The 18339-nt window shown below is 54.5% G+C and overlaps 1 protein-coding gene across 1 annotated transcript in view; it reads right to left on the bottom strand.

Annotated features, from left to right (window-relative positions):
- The window catches only part of DSCAML1 (DS cell adhesion molecule like 1), a 322784-nt gene that overhangs the window by 54274 nt on the left and 250171 nt on the right, over window positions 1-18339 (bottom strand). Inside the window, exons 10-12 of the mRNA XM_021696420.2 lie at window positions 3321-3520; window positions 2588-2684; window positions 1820-1948 (exon numbers count right to left, since the gene is read on the bottom strand). Coding sequence (XP_021552095.2) covers window positions 1820-1948; window positions 2588-2684; window positions 3321-3520 — 426 coding nt within the window. The remainder of the gene's footprint in view (window positions 1-1819; window positions 1949-2587; window positions 2685-3320; window positions 3521-18339) is intronic.

Below are 18339 nucleotides of genomic sequence, written 5' to 3'. Positions count from 1 at the left end.
AGTCAGCCTCCTCTCCCTTTAGGCCCTGTGTCTCTGCTGAGGCCCCGCTGCTCCTCACCTCTCTCCCCACTGCAGCCCTGCAACAGTCTCCTTGCTCCCAGAGGCTTCTCATTCTCCCACGGATGCCGGATGAATCTTTCCAGTATGCCATGGTACCCAAATCTCTCTCTGGGAGCTCAGACACTGTCAGTGGCTCTCAGTGACCTTCCCCAACAAAGTAAAACTCAGCCCAGAGGCCCCCTCCCAACCTGGCCCCAGAACACATTTAGTCCGATTGCCCAAGAACTATATCCGAGAGCCCTCTGTGCCCCACTCGGGCTCTGCCCTTCCCCTTTCCTTGAATCCAGGCCCATCACCTCTCAGTCCTCAAGTCCTAGCTCTCAGTGCAGCATCTACAGGGACAGGAGAGACGCTTCCCCGATGCCCCTGTGAGTGGTGGCCTCTCCTCTAGCCACCTTCTTCCCGCACTCAGGGTGGACTCCTGGTGGCTGGCTGCCGCCTGACTTTCTCCCCAGCCAGACTGTAAGCTTCTGAGGGCAGCTGTAGAAGCCTGTTTCAGAGATGTAGAACCTTGTAGAACCCTGTAGAACCGTGTACCAGAGGTGACTGACCCCAGTGTCCTGGACAGAGCTGCTTCTCAAGAGGTGAATATGCAACTCAGAGGTTTGCTTTGCTGTGTCTGACTCACTCAGCAGCGCTCTGCTGAGTGCCTACCACGTGGTGGGCCATGTGCCAGGTGCTGGGAAGACGGCAGGGACCGGGACTTTGTCCCTCCAGAGGGGAGGACACCTAGCCAGCCACTGACCACATGCTGTGCTAAGGACCAAAGGAAGGGTCTGGAAGGCCTTGGGGGAAACAGAACCTTGGATCTACCCCAAGACCTGGAAAATGAGCTGGAGTTCGTGGCGGAAGGGGGGCTGGGGAGGGATGAGTGCTCCAGACCCCTTTTTGGCATTTGATTTTTAAGTTGTTTTGAAAAGCTTATATAGGCTTATGTGAATTTGAAAGGTACAAAAGCATCCAGAAGGAGGACTAGGGTTTCCCCTCACTTGCATGTTGTCGGGGCCCCCTAGGTGCCCTCTCGGGACCCCCCATGGCCCATTCTTCACATACCTTCCAGAGACAGTCACACAGATAACAAACACGAGCCCCTGCAGCTCTTTTGTGGCTTGGTCCACTCCAGGCCTCTTGTCCGCTCTGAGGCCCCCTCCTTGCCATTCCTGCCACTTGACAATGGGGCCCCCATATCCCTGGAGACCTGGGGGCTTGTCATTAACTCTGTTCCACAGGGCCTCACAGTGGCAGGCAGCCTCAGGGGAGCTAGCGAGGGTCCCAGGGGAGGGCTCTGAAGGGCTACCGGGAGGACAAAACTTAGATCTGGGCTTTTCCATCCCCCAGAGACCAGCAAGGACCAGCTCTCTGACCCGCAAGCATCCCCATCATCCCAAACCAGGAGTGCCCAGATGACCTAGCCAAACCCATGATGTCTCTGACTCCATAGACACAGCCCATAGCCCCTTAGCTCTGGGCCTTTCCATTGCTTTAAGTCAGACCACCTTGTGGAGCTTGGTCCAGGGACAATCCTGGAAAGAAGGGACTGGCACTCTCTCCCCATCAATTGGGGTTCCATCTGCCCCTCTCACAGAACTCTTAGCCCAACCAGAGTCCCTCCCTTAGGAAGTCACAGGGGCTCATACACTGCTGGGTGCTGGCGTGTTTGCCTTAGATGGGCAGCTCAGAGGCTCAGGGACTGTCCTGCTGGAAGGGCACAGGCAGGGCATGGGCACAAGGGCTGTGGGGGGCTGAGCCTTCACCCTACCTGATTTGTTCTTGTATTCAATGTCGAAGCCCGTGATGATGCTGTTCCCGTCGAATCGCTGGGTCCAGCGCAGGTTCATGCTCCGGGCCTTCACCTCCCGGATCTCCAGCTCTGGGGGGTCAGGGGGCTCTGGGGAGTGGCAGATGGAAGGAGCAGAAGTGAGGATGGCAGCAGAGAGCTTGGCCCCCTGCCTATCTCCAGAGAAGACCAGGGTTCTGCTATATCCCTGGGGGTTGGTGACAACTGTGGTCTACCCAAGAGTCCTGAACCTTGGGGTCTGGGCAAGGTGGGACTGGGAGGCCCAGCAGCAGGGCTCAGAGCCAGAAGGGGGCCAAGCTTGGTCTCCTGCTTTGTTACCCTCTCTTCCTTGGCCTGGGGGAGGACAGGTCCTCTTGAGGGATTTCCTCTGACCTGAGAGGCTGCTTGTCCTCCATGAAGAGCTCCCAACTTTTCCCAGCTCGACTTTCCCTTCTCTCATCTCCTCCAGCATCTGGGCCCACAAACCCAGATACCTCCACTTCTGGAAGCAGCAATGTGTTCTACAGTGATGGTGGCCATTGTAAACCTTGTTGTCTGAAATGTGCCTGGAAGGGCCCTTATTGCCTCACTCTGGCCAGAAGGGAGAGTGGATGAAGGCTCTTCCCAAAGGCCATTTCCCATCATCCTCCACCACAGCTTGGGTGATGCCCCTGTTCTTGAGGTGGAGTTAGCAGTGGGGACCTGGCTCCCTGGGGAAGGGGTAAGGAATGGTGGGGCAGGTGAGGGTACCTTGCACAGTGAGTTGGATCAAGCCCCGGTCCTCCCCATATGAGTTGATGGCATGGCAGCTGAAGAACACAGAGTCCCCACGGTCAGCTGGCTTGAGCTGGGAGGTGGCCAGCAGGGGCAGGAGGATGGGGAGAGAGGGAGGAAATGGGGAGAGTGTTTTAGAACTTGTCTGCTGAAGCAGGCCCACTCTCGTGGGGATAAGCAAGGCCACTTCTTCTGGGAGGGGGACCCATAAGGGGCTTTGTCAAGGGCTCCTCGTCCCAGAAAGTTCCAAGGATGGAGGTTGGAAGAGTCCAGGCATGAAGGGGCTGAGGGGGTCCAGGAAGAAGAAAGAAAGGAGCTGAGGGGTCCCAGGAGAGAGGGGAAAGGGGGCTGAGGGGTCTCAGAAGGGAGGGAATGGCTGAGGGTCTCATGACAAGGGGAGGAACTGAGGAGTCCCAGAGGGAGGGAGGAGCTGAGGGGTCCAGGAGGGAGGATGGAGACCAGGGGTTCCAGAAAAGGGAGAAGGGCTGAGGGTTCCACACATTTAATGGCTGTGGGGTTGTCAGGAAAAAGACATAGTGAGGTTCTAAGGCAGAGGTTCCTGAATAGGCAGGAAAGGGAAGGTGCTTTTGGGGGTTGGGGGAGGGGCTCCCAGATCCCCATTTACCTCCATTAGATACAGATGTAAAACTGTGGGATCCCCACTTTCTGAAATTTGGGGTCCCCCTGAGACTGGGGCATGGTCGCTCACCTTCAACGTGGAGACAACCTCGTCGCCGTTGTCCTTGGTGGTGATGGCGTACCGCATGACTCGGTCAGGGTCGATAACCGTGTCCCCCTTCTCCCAGCGGATGATGATGGGCCGCTCACCCCGCGCTGTGCAGTTGAGCTCCTTCGCGTGACCCTTGATGGCGATGGTGGTGTTGGGGTGGGAGGTGATCATGGCTGGGACTGGGGAGGGGAGGAGGGGCAGGAGGCCCCAGTAAGAGGGGAGGCCAGGCTGGGGGAGGGGCGTGTGCCCTGCGCAGAGCCCCCCCTCCGTTGCCCCTCCCCGCAGAGCGCCTCAGCCCCAGGGACAGGGTCCAATAAAAGTTGTGGGGTGGTGCTGTAAGAAACCCCACTGGCCTGTCTCCCTTTCCCCCTCCCCACCCATGACTGGAGTGGCCTCTCTCTTCTCCAGGGATTCTCATATTCCATGGACCCCTCTCCAGAATGCTTTAAAATGCACAATATACATAGATTTACAAAGGAAACCAGATATATTGAAGTACGGTTATACAAATATTAAAAACCTTCAAAAGCAAACTTTTCATATAGTATATCATATATCAATATGTTTTTTATTACTCTTTATCAAATACGATCTAGTGCTGAGCTTAGAGCAGCACAATGCTGTAACAGCGATGAGCATGAGTGCTATGTGGAGACACGTGCAGGAACTGCGGTGTGAAAACATCTGTGGATTTCTCCGGGCGAGAGCCCCAGGTCCTGCTGCTGCCGGGCTTTGTTGTTTATATTCGAAATGGAAGGAAATACTACATTTCAGTTATAAGTTAGTGGAAGAAAAGGTGTGCCCTCTTTTCTGACCCCAATTCATGGACTCCTTGAATCAGATTCATGGACTTTCTTTGGGGGGGTGGTCTCTGGACCCCGGGTTAGGAGCCCTGCTCTAAAGCACTGGGGCCTCTGCTTTGTGTTCATGGCTCAGGCTCTCTCCATGGCTCTGGCTCAGCTGGTTTCCTCCTCTGAAACTGCTGAGAAACTCCCCTGTTCTTCCAAACAAAATGCAACAGAAAAGCGTGGCGAGCATCCCCACGATTAAAGTCCCCCGGCAGTGTTAACCGGTCTGTGACCCTCCCCACCGCCACCTCTACCACTGACCTGGGAAAATCATCATGAAACAACCAGGGCCCCAGCTGGCCATCAGGACACCCCTCCCACTGCCCTGAAAAGAAGCTTCTAGATCTTGACCCTCTTCTGGGCCTGAGCACCTTGCAGCAGCAGCAGCAGGAGGAGAGTAGCAGAGGGAAAGATGATCTTGGCTGCCAGTGAAATCCCACCCCCATTCTCCTCCATCCAATTCAACAAATATGCATCGAGTGTCTATGCCAATACATGGCACTGCGCCAGGCTTGGGGGGCAGCACCATGATGTGAGACGGGGTCCTTGCCTGGGAGGAGGGGGAGGAGTGGGAGGAGGGAGGGGGAGCAAGACAGCTGCATAAGCAACACGAAGATGAGGAAGATGTGAAGAGTACTGCACAGAGGTATTAGGAGAAATTACCTGACTGAGGGCTATCTGGGAAGGCACCATCCAGCCATTTTACAAGCATTTTGGGGGCACCTATTATGTGCCACGTCTTGTGTTGGGATCTAAATGAATAGGACACATCGGATCTCAAGGAGTTTCACGGTGGCAGTGAGAACAGACAACAAGACTAGCAATTCCAGCACAGAATGGTAAGTACTAGGCTGGGGAAATGCACACAGACACAGCGGGGTGTCGATGGGGAGGAAAGGGTACCCTAGCCAGTGGGACCTGCTTGAGCAGAGGCAGACCTCGGAAAGGTGAGGGGTCTGATGCAGCTGGAAGACTGTCCTTGTCCTGGCCTTTTCCTCACTACCTTCCTGGGAAAAGCTGCTTCTCAGAGTACAGGTCCCCAGGGGCTCTTACCCCACCCAGGGTGCCCATTAGCCATCCTGGAGCCCACACATTGGGCTGGGCAGTGCTTGACTGTGAGACTGTAAGAATCAGACCCCATTCCACCTTCCCGCCCCCACCCATGGTGGGAGAGGACCCCTCCTCACACTGAGTTCTGCAGAGGAGCACCTCACAGACCCCATCACTGGCCTGCTTGGGCAATTGTGCAAGAGAGCTCCCCATCTCCTCCGTCCAGCCAGCCCCCGGCTCCCCTCTGGGGCACCGTGTCCCTGCTCTGCTTCAGTGGCCGACCCTTTCTTTCCCTCCCAGCGTTCTCAGGATCGCTCTCCCTTCCAGCTTTGAGGACCTACTCAGACAAAGTTCTTCCCAGCAAACTCTCCTGGGTCACCTGACTCCTAAGGACAAAGGAAGCCATGCAGCCATAACGATGTGTCCTGAGACACCCGTTGCTGGGCGAGGAGACATCTGGAGCAAGTGTGGGGGATGAAGGGTGGTGTCTGGTGCCCCTGAAATCACACCGTGCAGCCAGCCACCGCCTCTGCCTGCTGTCATATGGGACTCAACACCGAGGGCAGCCCTGGCCCCCGGCCCCTGCGCCAGCCTCTCAGCCAATCCTCGCCCCAGCTCATCAAATAATGAAGCAGATAAATTTTATAATGCACAGCATTACACCAGGATATACAATAAAATGCGAAAGACAAATAACGAGGTGCAAGTTATAATGAAGAAAAAGCCTGCAGTCAGAGACATCCAAGTATGAATTATTGACTAAGGTTTTACACTCTCAAGGATGTGTGGAGGAATATTTTCCATCAAAGATTTGCATAATTCACTCGTATAAACCTGGGTAGAATATAGAGTAAGATTTTACATCAACAAGTCGGGCTTTGCATTGCAGATGCCTCCATTTGTTCTGGAGGACTGAAATGCAGGGGTGTGGGGGCAGGGGCACGGGGAGGGGGGGGCTGTGAATGGTCAGAGATGGGGGCTGGGGACCCCTGGGTGGGCCAAGCCCTGAGGCCTTCCTGGGGAAGAGGAGTTCTGTTTCTGAGATGCTGCTGAAACCACGAAGGAGCTGGGGGATGTCCATGCAGAAGAGTGTGTGTGTGTGTTTGTGTGTGCGCACGCGCATGCATGCGCGTGTGGGGGTGGGAGCAGCATCAAGTGTCAGCAGAGGTCAGAGGCCTGAGAAGTAGGGGGAAAGGAAAAGTCTTTCTCTGGAAGGAGGACTTCAAGGCTCTGCACCAGAACAAGAAACTTGCAGCACATCCCTGTTTTGCTCTAGGCAGAGTTGCGGTAGCCCGTCCAGGGCACGAGTGTGAATGATAAAGGCACCCATCTGGCTGGATGCATCCTGGTGCCAAGAGCCATAGTTTGCCCAGTGGAGCAGGAACTGGGTTTCAGACTCCACTTGCCCCTTAGGCTATGCACCTTTGAGCAGTGCACAACCTGTGCATCTATACATGTCAGTCCCACCCAGGGAATCTTTCCAGTCACCTTTGTTTAAAGAGACAGACATGGGGGCAACCAGAGACAATGGGGCCTCCAGAGATCCCACTTTGTCCTTCAGCTCTGAGTAACAACCACACTTGGGGCCTGGGTGGGGGGTTCCCTTCCCCACTGTTATTGTAATGAGCATCATGCAACACAACCCAATGCTGTCCTCATAGCCTCAAAGCTCAGAGCATCTTCAGGGGAGCCCATCTAAGAAGAGGAGCCTGCTTCTGTGGCTTCTCACCAGCTTGAAGGGATTGGGGGCGAGGCAGGCGTGGGTTCTACTTGTGTCTTCACCAGCTATGTAGGCTTCAGCACACTCCAGTCAACTTCTGTGAGCCTCAGGCTCATCACCTGTGATATGAAGACAGGATACCTCCACCCACAGAGTCGCTATGGGGGCAAATAGGGACCCGAGGGCTCTCCTGCCCTGCTCCTGGTCCACAAAAAGCACCAGATAAGCACATGCCCTCCTTAAGATGTGACCTGCCAGGCTATTCCACAGAATCCCAGAGCCCTAGAGTTGGAGAGCCCACATAATGTTCAATATGGCAGTTATGAGCCACATGGGCTACTGGGTGCTTGAAACGTAGCCTCTGCAGGACTGAGATGTGCTGTAAGACGGTAGACACACACTGGGCTTCAGACACATAGGAAGAAAACAATAAGGTAAAATGTATCATTAATAATTTTGCATTGGTTACATGTTAATATTTTAGATACATTGAGTTAAATAAAATATGGTTGACCCTTGAATAACATGGATTTGAACTGCATGGGTTCACTTATATGCGGATTTAAAAAAATAAGTACAGTATATGGCGCTGTAAATGTATTTTCTCTTCGTTATGATTTCCCTAAGAACATGTGCTTTTCTTTAGCTGACTTTACTATAAGACTACAGTAGAGAATACATACAACATACAAAATAGGTGTTAATCGACTGTTAATGTTATCAGTAAGGCTTCTGGTCCACAGTAGGCTATTAGTCGTTAGGTTTTGGGGGAGTCAAAAGTTATATTTGGATTTTTTACTGCTTTGGGGGGTGGCACCCCTCCCCCCTGTGTTGTTCAAGGTCAACTGTTTACTATTACAATGAATCTCAGCTGTTTCTTTTTACTTTTTAAACATGCGACAATGAGAAGCGTTCAGATTACCCAGATTACTGGTGTGGCTCGCATTTTGTTTCTGTTGAATGGCACGGTATGGAGCATCTACCCACGCCCTTCGTTTTACAAATGAAGAAACTGAGGGCACACAGGGAAGCGATCCGCTCACAGGTCCTACTGCTAGTAAACAGCAGGGCATCTGAGAGGTGGTTAGATGGCAGAGGGCAGTGCTTACCACACAGAGCTGCCACCCCGGAGGAGGAAGCTAAGGCAAGGCTGGGAGAACGAGTCCCCAGTTCTTTAGCATTGTAAGCACAAGCTCCAGATGACTCACGAGGGCTGGTTCTGGGCACTCCACTTGACGGAGGACATTAACAAGCTGGAGTGTGACCAGGAAGATGGACACATTTCAAACCGTGCCATTTGAAGAGTGGCCGAAAACCGGGTATCTGTAACTTGCAGGGAGTAAGATAGGGACAAGACACAAGAGTTCTTTGATAAAGGGAGAAGGACAGACCTCCTCTTTGGCCCAAGAAGGAATTTGCTGGTAGTTTTTGCTGTTTAGGGACAGGGCTGCATTGGGAGGCAGTGAGTTCCTGCACTCAGGAAGGCAATCTCGGGCACTGCAGAAGAGATCCCAGCAGGATTGGGGGACCTTGTCCTTGGGGGTGTCTGGGTCTCTGGAGAGAGGGAAAGATGGTCTGGGAATCTGGCTCAGCATACTCTTCCCCTCGCTTTTAGGAGTCTTGAGCCCTCTGCCCTAGGCAAGAAGGAGAGAACCCACCTCCTCTCTTCTCTCTGCCCTACCCAGTCTCCCTGCCAATACGAGAACCGAGAACTCTACCCCTGTGCCCCTTCCCCTGACCTGTCCCCGGCCTCCAAGAGCCCCAGTGCCCTCCTGTGCCCACAAACTGGGGGCCCCAGGCCTCTCGGCTGCTGTACAGATGGGCTTAACAAGACAGCCCCCAGAGGGGGGGGTCCAGGGTGGCTGCTGCCCCACCCCACCTGCTCTCCTCTTCCCTCCTCCTCCCCTTTGCTTCTTGTTCTGGATCATAAGGTCTCTGTGCTCCACTGAATCACAGTCACAAACATAATTGAACCTGAACCCTCATAGCCCCGAGGCTCAGCTGTGCCCCAGAGGGCTTTCTGGGTTGCAGGCAGACTCCCCAAGAATTCCCTAGAGATGTTCATGTTTAGTCACCTACCTACGGGAGCAAAGATACACACACGAAAAGCAGTGATAAAAGTACACCCCAAAGTCACAAACACAGTCACCATAACTGCCTGTGCTCTGATGTCTTGACCACAGACTCACAACCGGTGTCACATACACATAACATGATGCAATTGTCAGTTGCATGTCAATAACCTGACATGATTGTCTAAGGCACATCTACCCACAGCACCCTCTCTCCAAACACACACACACACACACACACACACTTTTATGATGACCTTTTACTTCGAACTTACCATGTACCACGTGCTGACAGTATTCTAGGACTTTAACTGAATTAACTCATGTGAAGTAGGTCCTGTTCATATTCCCGGCTCCAAAGCCTGGGTCCTGAACGTGTTCCTTGACTAAACTCCACGGCCTCCCTGGGCCTGTGATGCCCATGATGGAGCAGGCAATAAACTGGATGATTTGCCTCTTGGCTTATTGCTCAATGATCCCCCCTCAGCAACAACCATGAGAAGTCTTATTATCCCCATTTTTCAAATGAGGAGACCGAGGCTTCCAGAAGGCAGTTCTTCCCTAAGTCCCTGCTACTGTGGTTGCGGGGGACGGCCACCGCTTGGAGTCTGTCTGCCGTGCATGCACAGAGTCTCTGGCTTTGGAAAATGGAATTTGGCTGTCACCAAAGAGCTGGGGCTTCTCTGTGGTGGGCAGCCCCAGCAGGATGCTCCCAGGGTGGGCATCAGGGACCATGGCAGCTTTAGGAGCACAGCAGGGGAGGAGAGGAAGGGATTGTACGCACAGGGCTGAGTCCTCTGTGACAAATGCTAATAGCAGCCACATAGGCAACATGATGCTCCAATAGGACACAGGAGGCTTTAATGAGATACAATTTCTCTGCTTTCCTGCAGTGTAATTCAATTAACAGCCAGGAAAACCTAATTTCTTTTTACAAAGAAGGGTGCAGGGGGAGATTCTCTGGGGACTTGGGAACAGGGAAGGGCTGGGCCTAGAGGCATCAAGGAGACCCCTGTAGGCCAGCCGCCTCTTAATACATAGCTCCTTCCAATATGGCCCCTTTAGGTGGAGAGGGTGGCGCATTTCCCTGGGGTCCCGGAGGAAGTCCTGCGTGAACCGAGCCAGTCTTTTTCAAAGCTTTACAGCCCCAGTGCTCGGTATGGTGCCTGGCACTCTGCATGGCCAAATTGGGGAAAGCCTGGTAGAGGCCACAGATGACTCCCTGACACCCCATGTCATCACAGTTGTCCCTCCTATGGGCATTGAGAGGGATCCCCGGCATGGTGCATGCCACATACTGCAGGGTCCTTGTACCCTTGTCTCTGGCAGGGAGACTCCCCAGGGCAGAAGCATCTCTGTTGCGGACTCAGCATATTTGTGGAAGGCTCCCAAGCGCAGGACACCTACCTCTCTTGTTCCCCACCAGTGCCCTGGGTCCACCTTCTTAGGTCCAAGGTTAGACTCACTCCAAGGCAGGGAGGAGCCTTGCTGGGCCTTTGGCGCCCAGGCCACTGCCTTACAGCCATGCAGAAATTTCAGATTTTCTCCTCCTGGTTCCACGGGGGCCTTCTTGGCAGGCGCCGCGGAACCGAGGAAGGCACCAGGCTGAGCGGATCCCCGCCTCCCCTCGCTCCCGGACCCTCCTGGGGCAGCAAGCCGAGGGGAGAGGAAATCAATTTCAGAAACAAGACAGTTGTCAGAATCTGATGTAACCGTTCCCGTCTGTGAAATTACTCACAGGCCGGCTCCTGTCACCCCTGAGGTCCTGCCCAGACCAGCTGCTATTTACATTTTAATTTGATGTGAGAGGCTGATAGATTTTTAAAACACCGCGAGACAGCTCGGCTTCCTTGCTCACCCCCAGCATCCACAGACTTCCCGACCAACCCCAGGCTTGGACATGGGGTTCTGGGGCTCCTAGACGCTGCCATGGGGATAGTCAACTGCATCCATTTGGCCCCTCCCTTGCTTCTCCAGCTGCCTTTCTCTGGGGTCCCACTTCACAGGCTGGGGCGGGGCGGCGGGGGTGGGTCTGCTCCTTGCAGTTTGCATAGCCCGGGAGCATCCTTTGTGAGGAGCTTCACTCTTGTTAAGGAGGTGGCCTGGGGTTATTAGCCTCTACATTACCAGTGAGAAGTGGAGGCTCAGAGGGGCTAAGTGGTTTGTCTAAGGTCACACAGCTGGTAAGTGGCAGGAAGGAGACCAAGCCCCAAGTCCCCTAAGTCATCGGCTCCCTTTCCTCTGGTTTCAGTCCAGCCTTCTCCTTCTGCCTGGTTGATTTTTCTCCCACTCTGGGCTTTATCCCAGGAGTGGGGAACTGGGTGGGGATGACGTAGTGCAGATGAGTCCTGGGGGAGTGCGGAAGGAGCCTGGAAACTGGAGTGGGGCTGGGGTGGCAGGGCCAGGAGGCTAGGCGAGGCGGGGCGGGGTGGGGGGCTGGGGGCAGGAGTTAGCTGGCAGTGAGTCAGCCTTCCTCTGTCTCTGTCTCCCTCCCTCTCTTCCGCCTGGTGATTGGAGCTCAGCTGGTGTTTCTGACAAGTCCCCAAGTCACCAGGGAGGGAAGATTCAGTTATGAATACCCAAAGGAGAGGAGCAATGTGTGTGGGAAGGAGAACGTGGAAGAAATAGGATGGGAACGCCACTGGCTGTGGGGAGAGGCCGGATCAAATGTGGAGAAGGCAAGGAATGCTGCCTTCCGAAAGGAAGCACGGTGCCCCGCCTCTCCACCCCATTGCTGGGCGGGAGTCTGGGGTCCTCATGGTGCTTTCCACTCCTGAGGGCTGCCTGTGGGCCAGCTCTGTCCCGCATTCTTCTACGTGCATCAGTTCGCTTAATCCCCCAACAACCTCGTTTTGGTTTCCACTTTTCTGATAGGGAAATTGAGGTTTAGAGAAGTAAGCTGCCCAAGGTCACACAGCTAGCAAGTGGCAGAGGCAGGACTTAGCCCAGGTGCCTATGGTTTTTACCCACAATGTGACATGGGCCAGAGCAGCGCAGCGGACAGGGGCGCAGGTAGCCAGGAAGGGGCGCGCAAAGAGCCCAGCTTCTCTGAAGAGAAATGCAGTGAACACTGCAGGGAGAAGATTGGTCTGGGAACCAGGAGACCAAGGGGTTAGGCTATTCTGCTCTCTTAGGTGGGAGGCCTGGGGGGGAGAGGTTTGAGGAGGTCCTCAGGCCTGGCTACAAGTACAAATTACCTGGAAAGTTTAAAAAAAAAATCTTATGGCACAGTCCCCATGCCCAGAGGCTCAGATTTAATTGGTCCAGGGTAGGGCTGGCGACAGATTTCCTTAAGAGCCACCCCCACCTGGGTGATTCTCATGTGTGGTCTGGGGTAAGAACTACAGACAGGGCTGAGGACCCTCCTTTTCTACCTCCCATTCTAGTACCTGCCCTCTGGTCCTTCCTCCGCTGCAGGGAGGACCATCTTAAAGCCAATAGGATTGGAAGAAGGGCAGCAAAGTCCTGGGGTTCTTCACTATCTCCAAGGAAGAAGTTCACTTTTTCAGGAAGTCCTTCTGAGAGTCTAACTGAAATCTCTTCAGGATCTGCACGAAGATTTTCGCTAATTAGGATGCTCTGGGCAGGCTAAAACGGTTTTCCGGATGTCCCCCTCTCTGCCCCCTTGGGAGAGGATTTTCCAGGGGACAGCTGATACCCTGAAGGCTCCTGAGAGCTCTACAGACCCACTTGTCAGAGGAGAAGGGAGCCTCCTGGCTCAGAAGCACTTATCTTTTGTTTCTGAAAGGATTACATGTACCCATTTGAGGTGAGTGGGCCCCTCCTTCCCCCAGTGCAGCCGACTCCCCTCCCTCCCCCCAAAGGCTTGTGTCTCCTCCTTGTTAACAAGATCACGACAAGACCGGTAGCCCTGTTTGGCGGAGTGAGATAAGCTTCCACAAAGGGGCATTGTTGGCACGCGGGGCGCTGGGCCCAGGGCGGGGTGGGTGGCAGCTCACCGAGCTCAGCCAGGCAGCAGCTCCAGGCTTCCCCAGGGAAGAGCTGGTGGGGGGGGGGGGGGGGGGGGGGTGCCTTCTGGTTTCTGCTTTGTTTTCACTCTTCTTAAAGAGCCAGGGCCATGGTGTTGTTAATTTGATTGCACCCACTTCGGCTTCATGTCTCCCCTGATTAGCCAAGCTCCACCTGAAGCATGAGATGAATTCAAATTGCATGGAAGCAATCAGCTTCGCTCTGAGGGGTGCTGGGGAGATGCCTGGGGAGCCGGGGGCCCATGGGATCCTAGCTGTCCACTGCTTGTGTCCGGGGAGGGGGGGGGGGGGCACACCTTGTAAACACAATGTGTGAGAGTGTGTGTGTGTGTGTGTGTGTGTGTGTGTGTGTGAAGGGGGTTGGGGTGAGGGTCATGAAGGATGGGATCTTTGAGACTCAGACTGCAGACCTGCTTCTGCTCCAGGGTGGTCCCCTTTGAGACCCTCCCACTCACCAGGCCTTGTTGTCTCCAGCTATAAAATGGGGTCAGTCAGTTCTTCTCTTGGCCGCTTGTCAAGGAGTCCAAGAGCAGACTCAGGGTGTATTCTCAAGGCAGGGTGGGGGACCTGCTTCTCCCCTGCCTCTGGCCCTCTTCTCTCCCCAGAATGTTGGGAAAATGATAGTAATCATAAGAATAGCTAACATGTATCGAATGCTTGTTATCTGCCATGCGCCTTGATTAATGCTTTACATAAATTATCTCATTAAATTCTCCCTCCTCCTCTTCCCCACCACCCGAGAAGGTGGGTGGTGGGTGGTATTTTTATTCCCATTTTAGAGATGAGAGAACACTCTGAAATTACCCTGAACATCAGAATCCTGATGGTAACGCCATCTTTAGTTATTTGGAACGCTCTTCTGGGTCATCACTGGGAACACCCTTGAGCAGGGGTCAGCAGAGTTTTTCTGTAGATAGTAAACATTTTAGACTTTACAGGCCGTAGGTCCCTGTTAAGATGACTCAGCCCTGCCATTGTAGCTGGAAAGCAGCCCTGGACAGTAAGACGTGAAGAATGGGCGTGCCTGGCTTCCAGCAAAAGTGGCAGTTGGCCATGTTTGGCCTCAGGCCCGGTTTGCTGACCCCCGGCTCTAGAGTTCTGTACACAGGAGTTTCTGGTTAGGAGACTGGTTGCATCCAGACAAGGACAGTTGTAGGGTGTTGGGAGGGATGACATTTCAGCTGTCAGAGTTCTGGAAAGCATGAAGTTATCGAATAAATCACCCAGCGTGGGTATTGTTAGGGGTTGGATTGTGTCTCCCCAAAGACATATGTCAAGTCCTAACCTCTGGTACCTGTGAATGTGACCTTATTTGGAAGTAGGGTCTTTGTCAATGCCATCTTCGCTTACAACTTGATTATATCTTACTGGAGCAGGATGGGCCCCTAATCAATGTGACTGGTGTCCTTAGAGGGGAGATGCTCAGAGGAAAAATGGTGCGAGGACGCACAGGGAGAAGCATGTGAGGTAGAGGCAGAGACCGGAGCGGGGCACCTACCCCCCCAAGGACAGCTGGGAGCCACCTGAAGAGGGAAGCATGCTCCCCTAGAGCCTGCACACAGAGCACAGCCCTGCTGACTTCTGCATTTTGCACGTCTAGCCTCCCAGCATGGGGGGAGAATGCATTTCTGGGTTTTTAAGCCATCTGGTCTGTGGTGCTTTGTTACAGAGGTCCCTGGAAAGTAATACAGGGATCCAGGGTGTGAGAGAGATCTTTGTGCCAAGTGGCAGGGAGGACTGCTCCCTGCTTTCCTGCATGGAGCTGGAGGGGCTTCCTGAGGTGGGACGTGGTGTGGGCTTTGTTCTGTCTGTGCCATGGGGAGTCCACTCCCCGTTACACTCCCACCCCATGCACAGGCTGGTGTGCCAGGGCCACACGTACTCGACCCCTCCCCCCAACACCAGGGATAGGCGCTCAGTGAGTGCTCCATGACTCCTGAATGATGAATGAACGGCGGCAGGCCTGGACATGAGCAAACATGAGCAGGACAGAATCCTCAGAATCTCAATCCCACCACGTCCTGAGGCTCAGTAGGCCTGACAGGCCAGATGGAAGCCTGGTGCTCCCAGGCTGGAATTCCCAAGGGCTGGGCAGGGATTGGGGCCAGGGTTTGGGGGGATTCTCCAGTCTGCCCACCAGGCTCATCTTTTCTGGCCCAGGACAGGACACCTGCCAGCTACACAATGACTTGTGAGTCACCCTTGGGGCGCGGGGATTGTGTCTGGGTGAGCATGCCACTCTAGATAGAAATCTTGGCAGAGTATCAGCTAGTATCCAGCTGCCTCAGAGCACCCCGTCATCCCACCTGGACCTGGCCAAAGCGAACACACCATCTCTGCATCCTCATCGACTGCATTTCTACTGGTGGCCCCATGGTGCTGCTCATCTCGGCTTCAAGCCTTGGCTCTCCCAGCTCCGAGTCCAACCCGTCGTCAATGCCTAGTGCTTGTTCTTTCATAATGACCCTTAGAGTCCCCCTTTCTCTCCATTCCCTGCTCACGATCCTAGTATCATATGCAGACTTCTGTGCCACTATTTCCACAAGCTCTCTCCCTCATCCCGGGCCACCACCCTCTCGTTAGAGGTTCTCCTCATGGCCTCCCACACAGCTTCCTACCCCAGGGCCTTTGCTCATGCTATTCCTTCCGACACCTCTTCTTTGAGGCTCAAGTCCCACTCCTCTAGAAAGCTCTGTGTGATCATGTCCGTCCACACTGGGTTTTTCCTTCCCTGACCTAACATTTGTAGAGCCAGACGCCTTAGCACGGAGTCTTGCCTTGTTTCCTGAAGGTTGGTTCCAGCTTCCTCGCTAGTCTGTAAGTCCCTGGGGGGCCAGAGTGGGGATTTAATCAGAAAGTGCCTGTTTACTGCTTGACTGATCTAACAATCTGTTCTGCCCCTATCATCCAGAGAGGCTCCGGTCATAACTGGGGGAGCAGATCTGGGCTCCTAACTTAGGGCAGGGTTTGGAGGCACTGCTTCTGCTCCTTGCTTGCCTGAATATTCTCATCCAGCAAAGTGAGCCACCCAGTGAGAACCCCAGCTCCCTTGTGTCTCAAAATGTTGACTGCACCTTTTCCTTGATTAGCATGTAGGATGCACAAAATTCTGTTCTTCATTAGATCCGCTGGGGCTGAACATAAGGAAGGCCTTGAAGGACACCTTAGTGCCCAGAGCCATCTGGATGCTCTCCTGTGCTCGTGGTCATGGGGACTGCCTGCCACCACCGCCTAAAGCCTCTAGCAAGGAGATAAGGACCCCAGTGAGCCTGGGGACAAGACGTCTCCGGGCGCAAGGACTTTCAGATTGGGAGTGGGGGTCGCACGGGCAGGGCCATTCCTGCTGTCCCTTCCATAAAACCCTCCTCTGCTTGTCTGGAGACCTGGCTTGTCATGGTGAGGAGAAGAGGAGAAGAGGGGCAAGGGAAGGGGGCTGTTCCACATGGAGACTTTCATTCTACCTCGAAACCTTGTACAAAGGACCGTTTTGGGGCTCGGTTTGGCATGTGATGTGACATGCTCCAAAGACACTGGTGGCCTCTTGAGGTCAGTAAGGCGCCCATGTGTCTTTGGTTCAGGTTTGTCTTTATCTCTAACCCCCCGAAACCCCGAGGGCCCTGGCTTCTGAAAGCAAGATCCTGGAACTGGTACTGCTTGCCCTGCCTGGTCTCCATCAGCACAGCAGAAGGTGGCCCGTCTGTCAAGCTCTGTTCCTGTCTTCGGGGCTGAGGGAAGGGGACAGGGGTTGGGACTTCTCTTAGCAGAGGAGTAAACTGAGTCCGGGGAGACGAAGTGACTGGCCCCAGTTTACTCAGCGTGTAGTGGGGGACACTGAGACAAGAGATCAGGACTCCCATCTCCCTGTGTGGGGCCTTCCTGTCCCCTAAGCCATCTATTCATTTTGGTGTCCCTGGGTCCTGCACAGGGTGGGGAGAGCAGGACGGAGCCTGGCCTGGAGACAGGAGATGTCCAGCCTCGTTTCTCGCCCATTTGATGAAGCAGGAGACAAAGTGCTGCTCCTTATTCTATGAAGTCTGAAAATCAATAAGGCCAAAGAGCCAGCTGGATAATCATTGCCATGGAAATCATGGCAATGGTTCATTGCCCGCCCCCCCCCCCCCCCTTTACTGGATGCCAGGCCCCAGGCTTGCAGAGACTCCAGGCTTGGCACAGACCAGGGTGGGCCTCCCTCAGCTGCCCTGAGGCTGGGCAGGTGAGGCTGATTGATGACCAGCACCGGGGGGGTGGGGGGTGGGTAAGTACCGTGGTTAAACTCCCCGGCTATGGCAGGGCCAGCGTCAGCCCCAGACCGGTGTGACTCGGAGGCCAAGTATCGTCCTGCTCTGCTGCCTGCCTCCTCCCCCGACCGCAGATCCAACAGAGGGGCCGTCCCACCCATCCCTCAGCCCATCAGGGAGGCTCATAAGGACAGAGGGGAGCACCGAGGGGGTGACCCGTGACGCCATGTAGGACTGGACCAGACCTAGGAGCTGCGTTCAGTCGTCCTGTTGTCCCCAGTGAGGCAGGCCAGAGTGGGCAGAGGCCTCGGCCGAGCTGGGTGCCAGAGGCAGGCATTCCCACAGAGAGAAGTGAAAACCAGCCCAGCCTTTAAGGAGCTCCAGTCTGGTGAGGAGATAGGCCCTACACAGGGACCACAGAAGAAAACCTTGGGCCAGTTGCTTGGCTTCTTCATGCCTGTTTCTTCTTGTGTGCTGAGACAGCTCTTATGAGTATGTGTGTGGGCATCCCAATCCACACATCCAGCCTCCTTCTGCATGCCCTGAAAATGCAGGGTTCTTAGGTCTGGGGGTCATGCTGGTGGTGGGGCCCATCCTTGGGAGGACAGATTGGGGAAGACACTGCGGAAGATCCTAGAGGTCGGCTTGGGGCATTTGGGCAGGGAATCCCCTGGGCACCTGGAACATGGTCTAGAAAGGGGGTTGTGAGCTCTGGGTAGCCATTTCCTTTGGCCATAGACTCCTTGCCCTTTGGGAGGGGCAGGGGCTGATGAAGGCAGAAGCAGCCCTCTAGAGGAGGAACCCCAGTCACTGGGTGTAAGGGAGCTGCTGCTTCTGCCTGACAAGCAAGAATTTCCTTTGGGCAAATTTGAAATTAGGACCATCTTGGGTCACGGGATACACGGTTGTCTTTCCAAGGCTTTGTATCCTGCCCTCTGTACAGCAGACCTTGTCTACCCAGGCCTGGGACTTCTCTCCCTAGTGTGGGCCCCTCCACTCCTCCAGACCCTCCTTGGCTCCATCCTCCTGCCTCCTGCCTTCCAGCGACTCTGCAGCTGGGTGTGTGCTTGTGGAGGGCTCT

This window comes from Neomonachus schauinslandi, chromosome 11 (genome assembly GCF_002201575.2).
Source record: "Neomonachus schauinslandi chromosome 11, ASM220157v2, whole genome shotgun sequence".
Taxonomy (NCBI): domain Eukaryota; kingdom Metazoa; phylum Chordata; class Mammalia; order Carnivora; family Phocidae; genus Neomonachus; species Neomonachus schauinslandi.
Note: the sequence above shows the minus strand (reverse complement) of the source record. Positions and strands in the feature narration are given on the sequence as shown.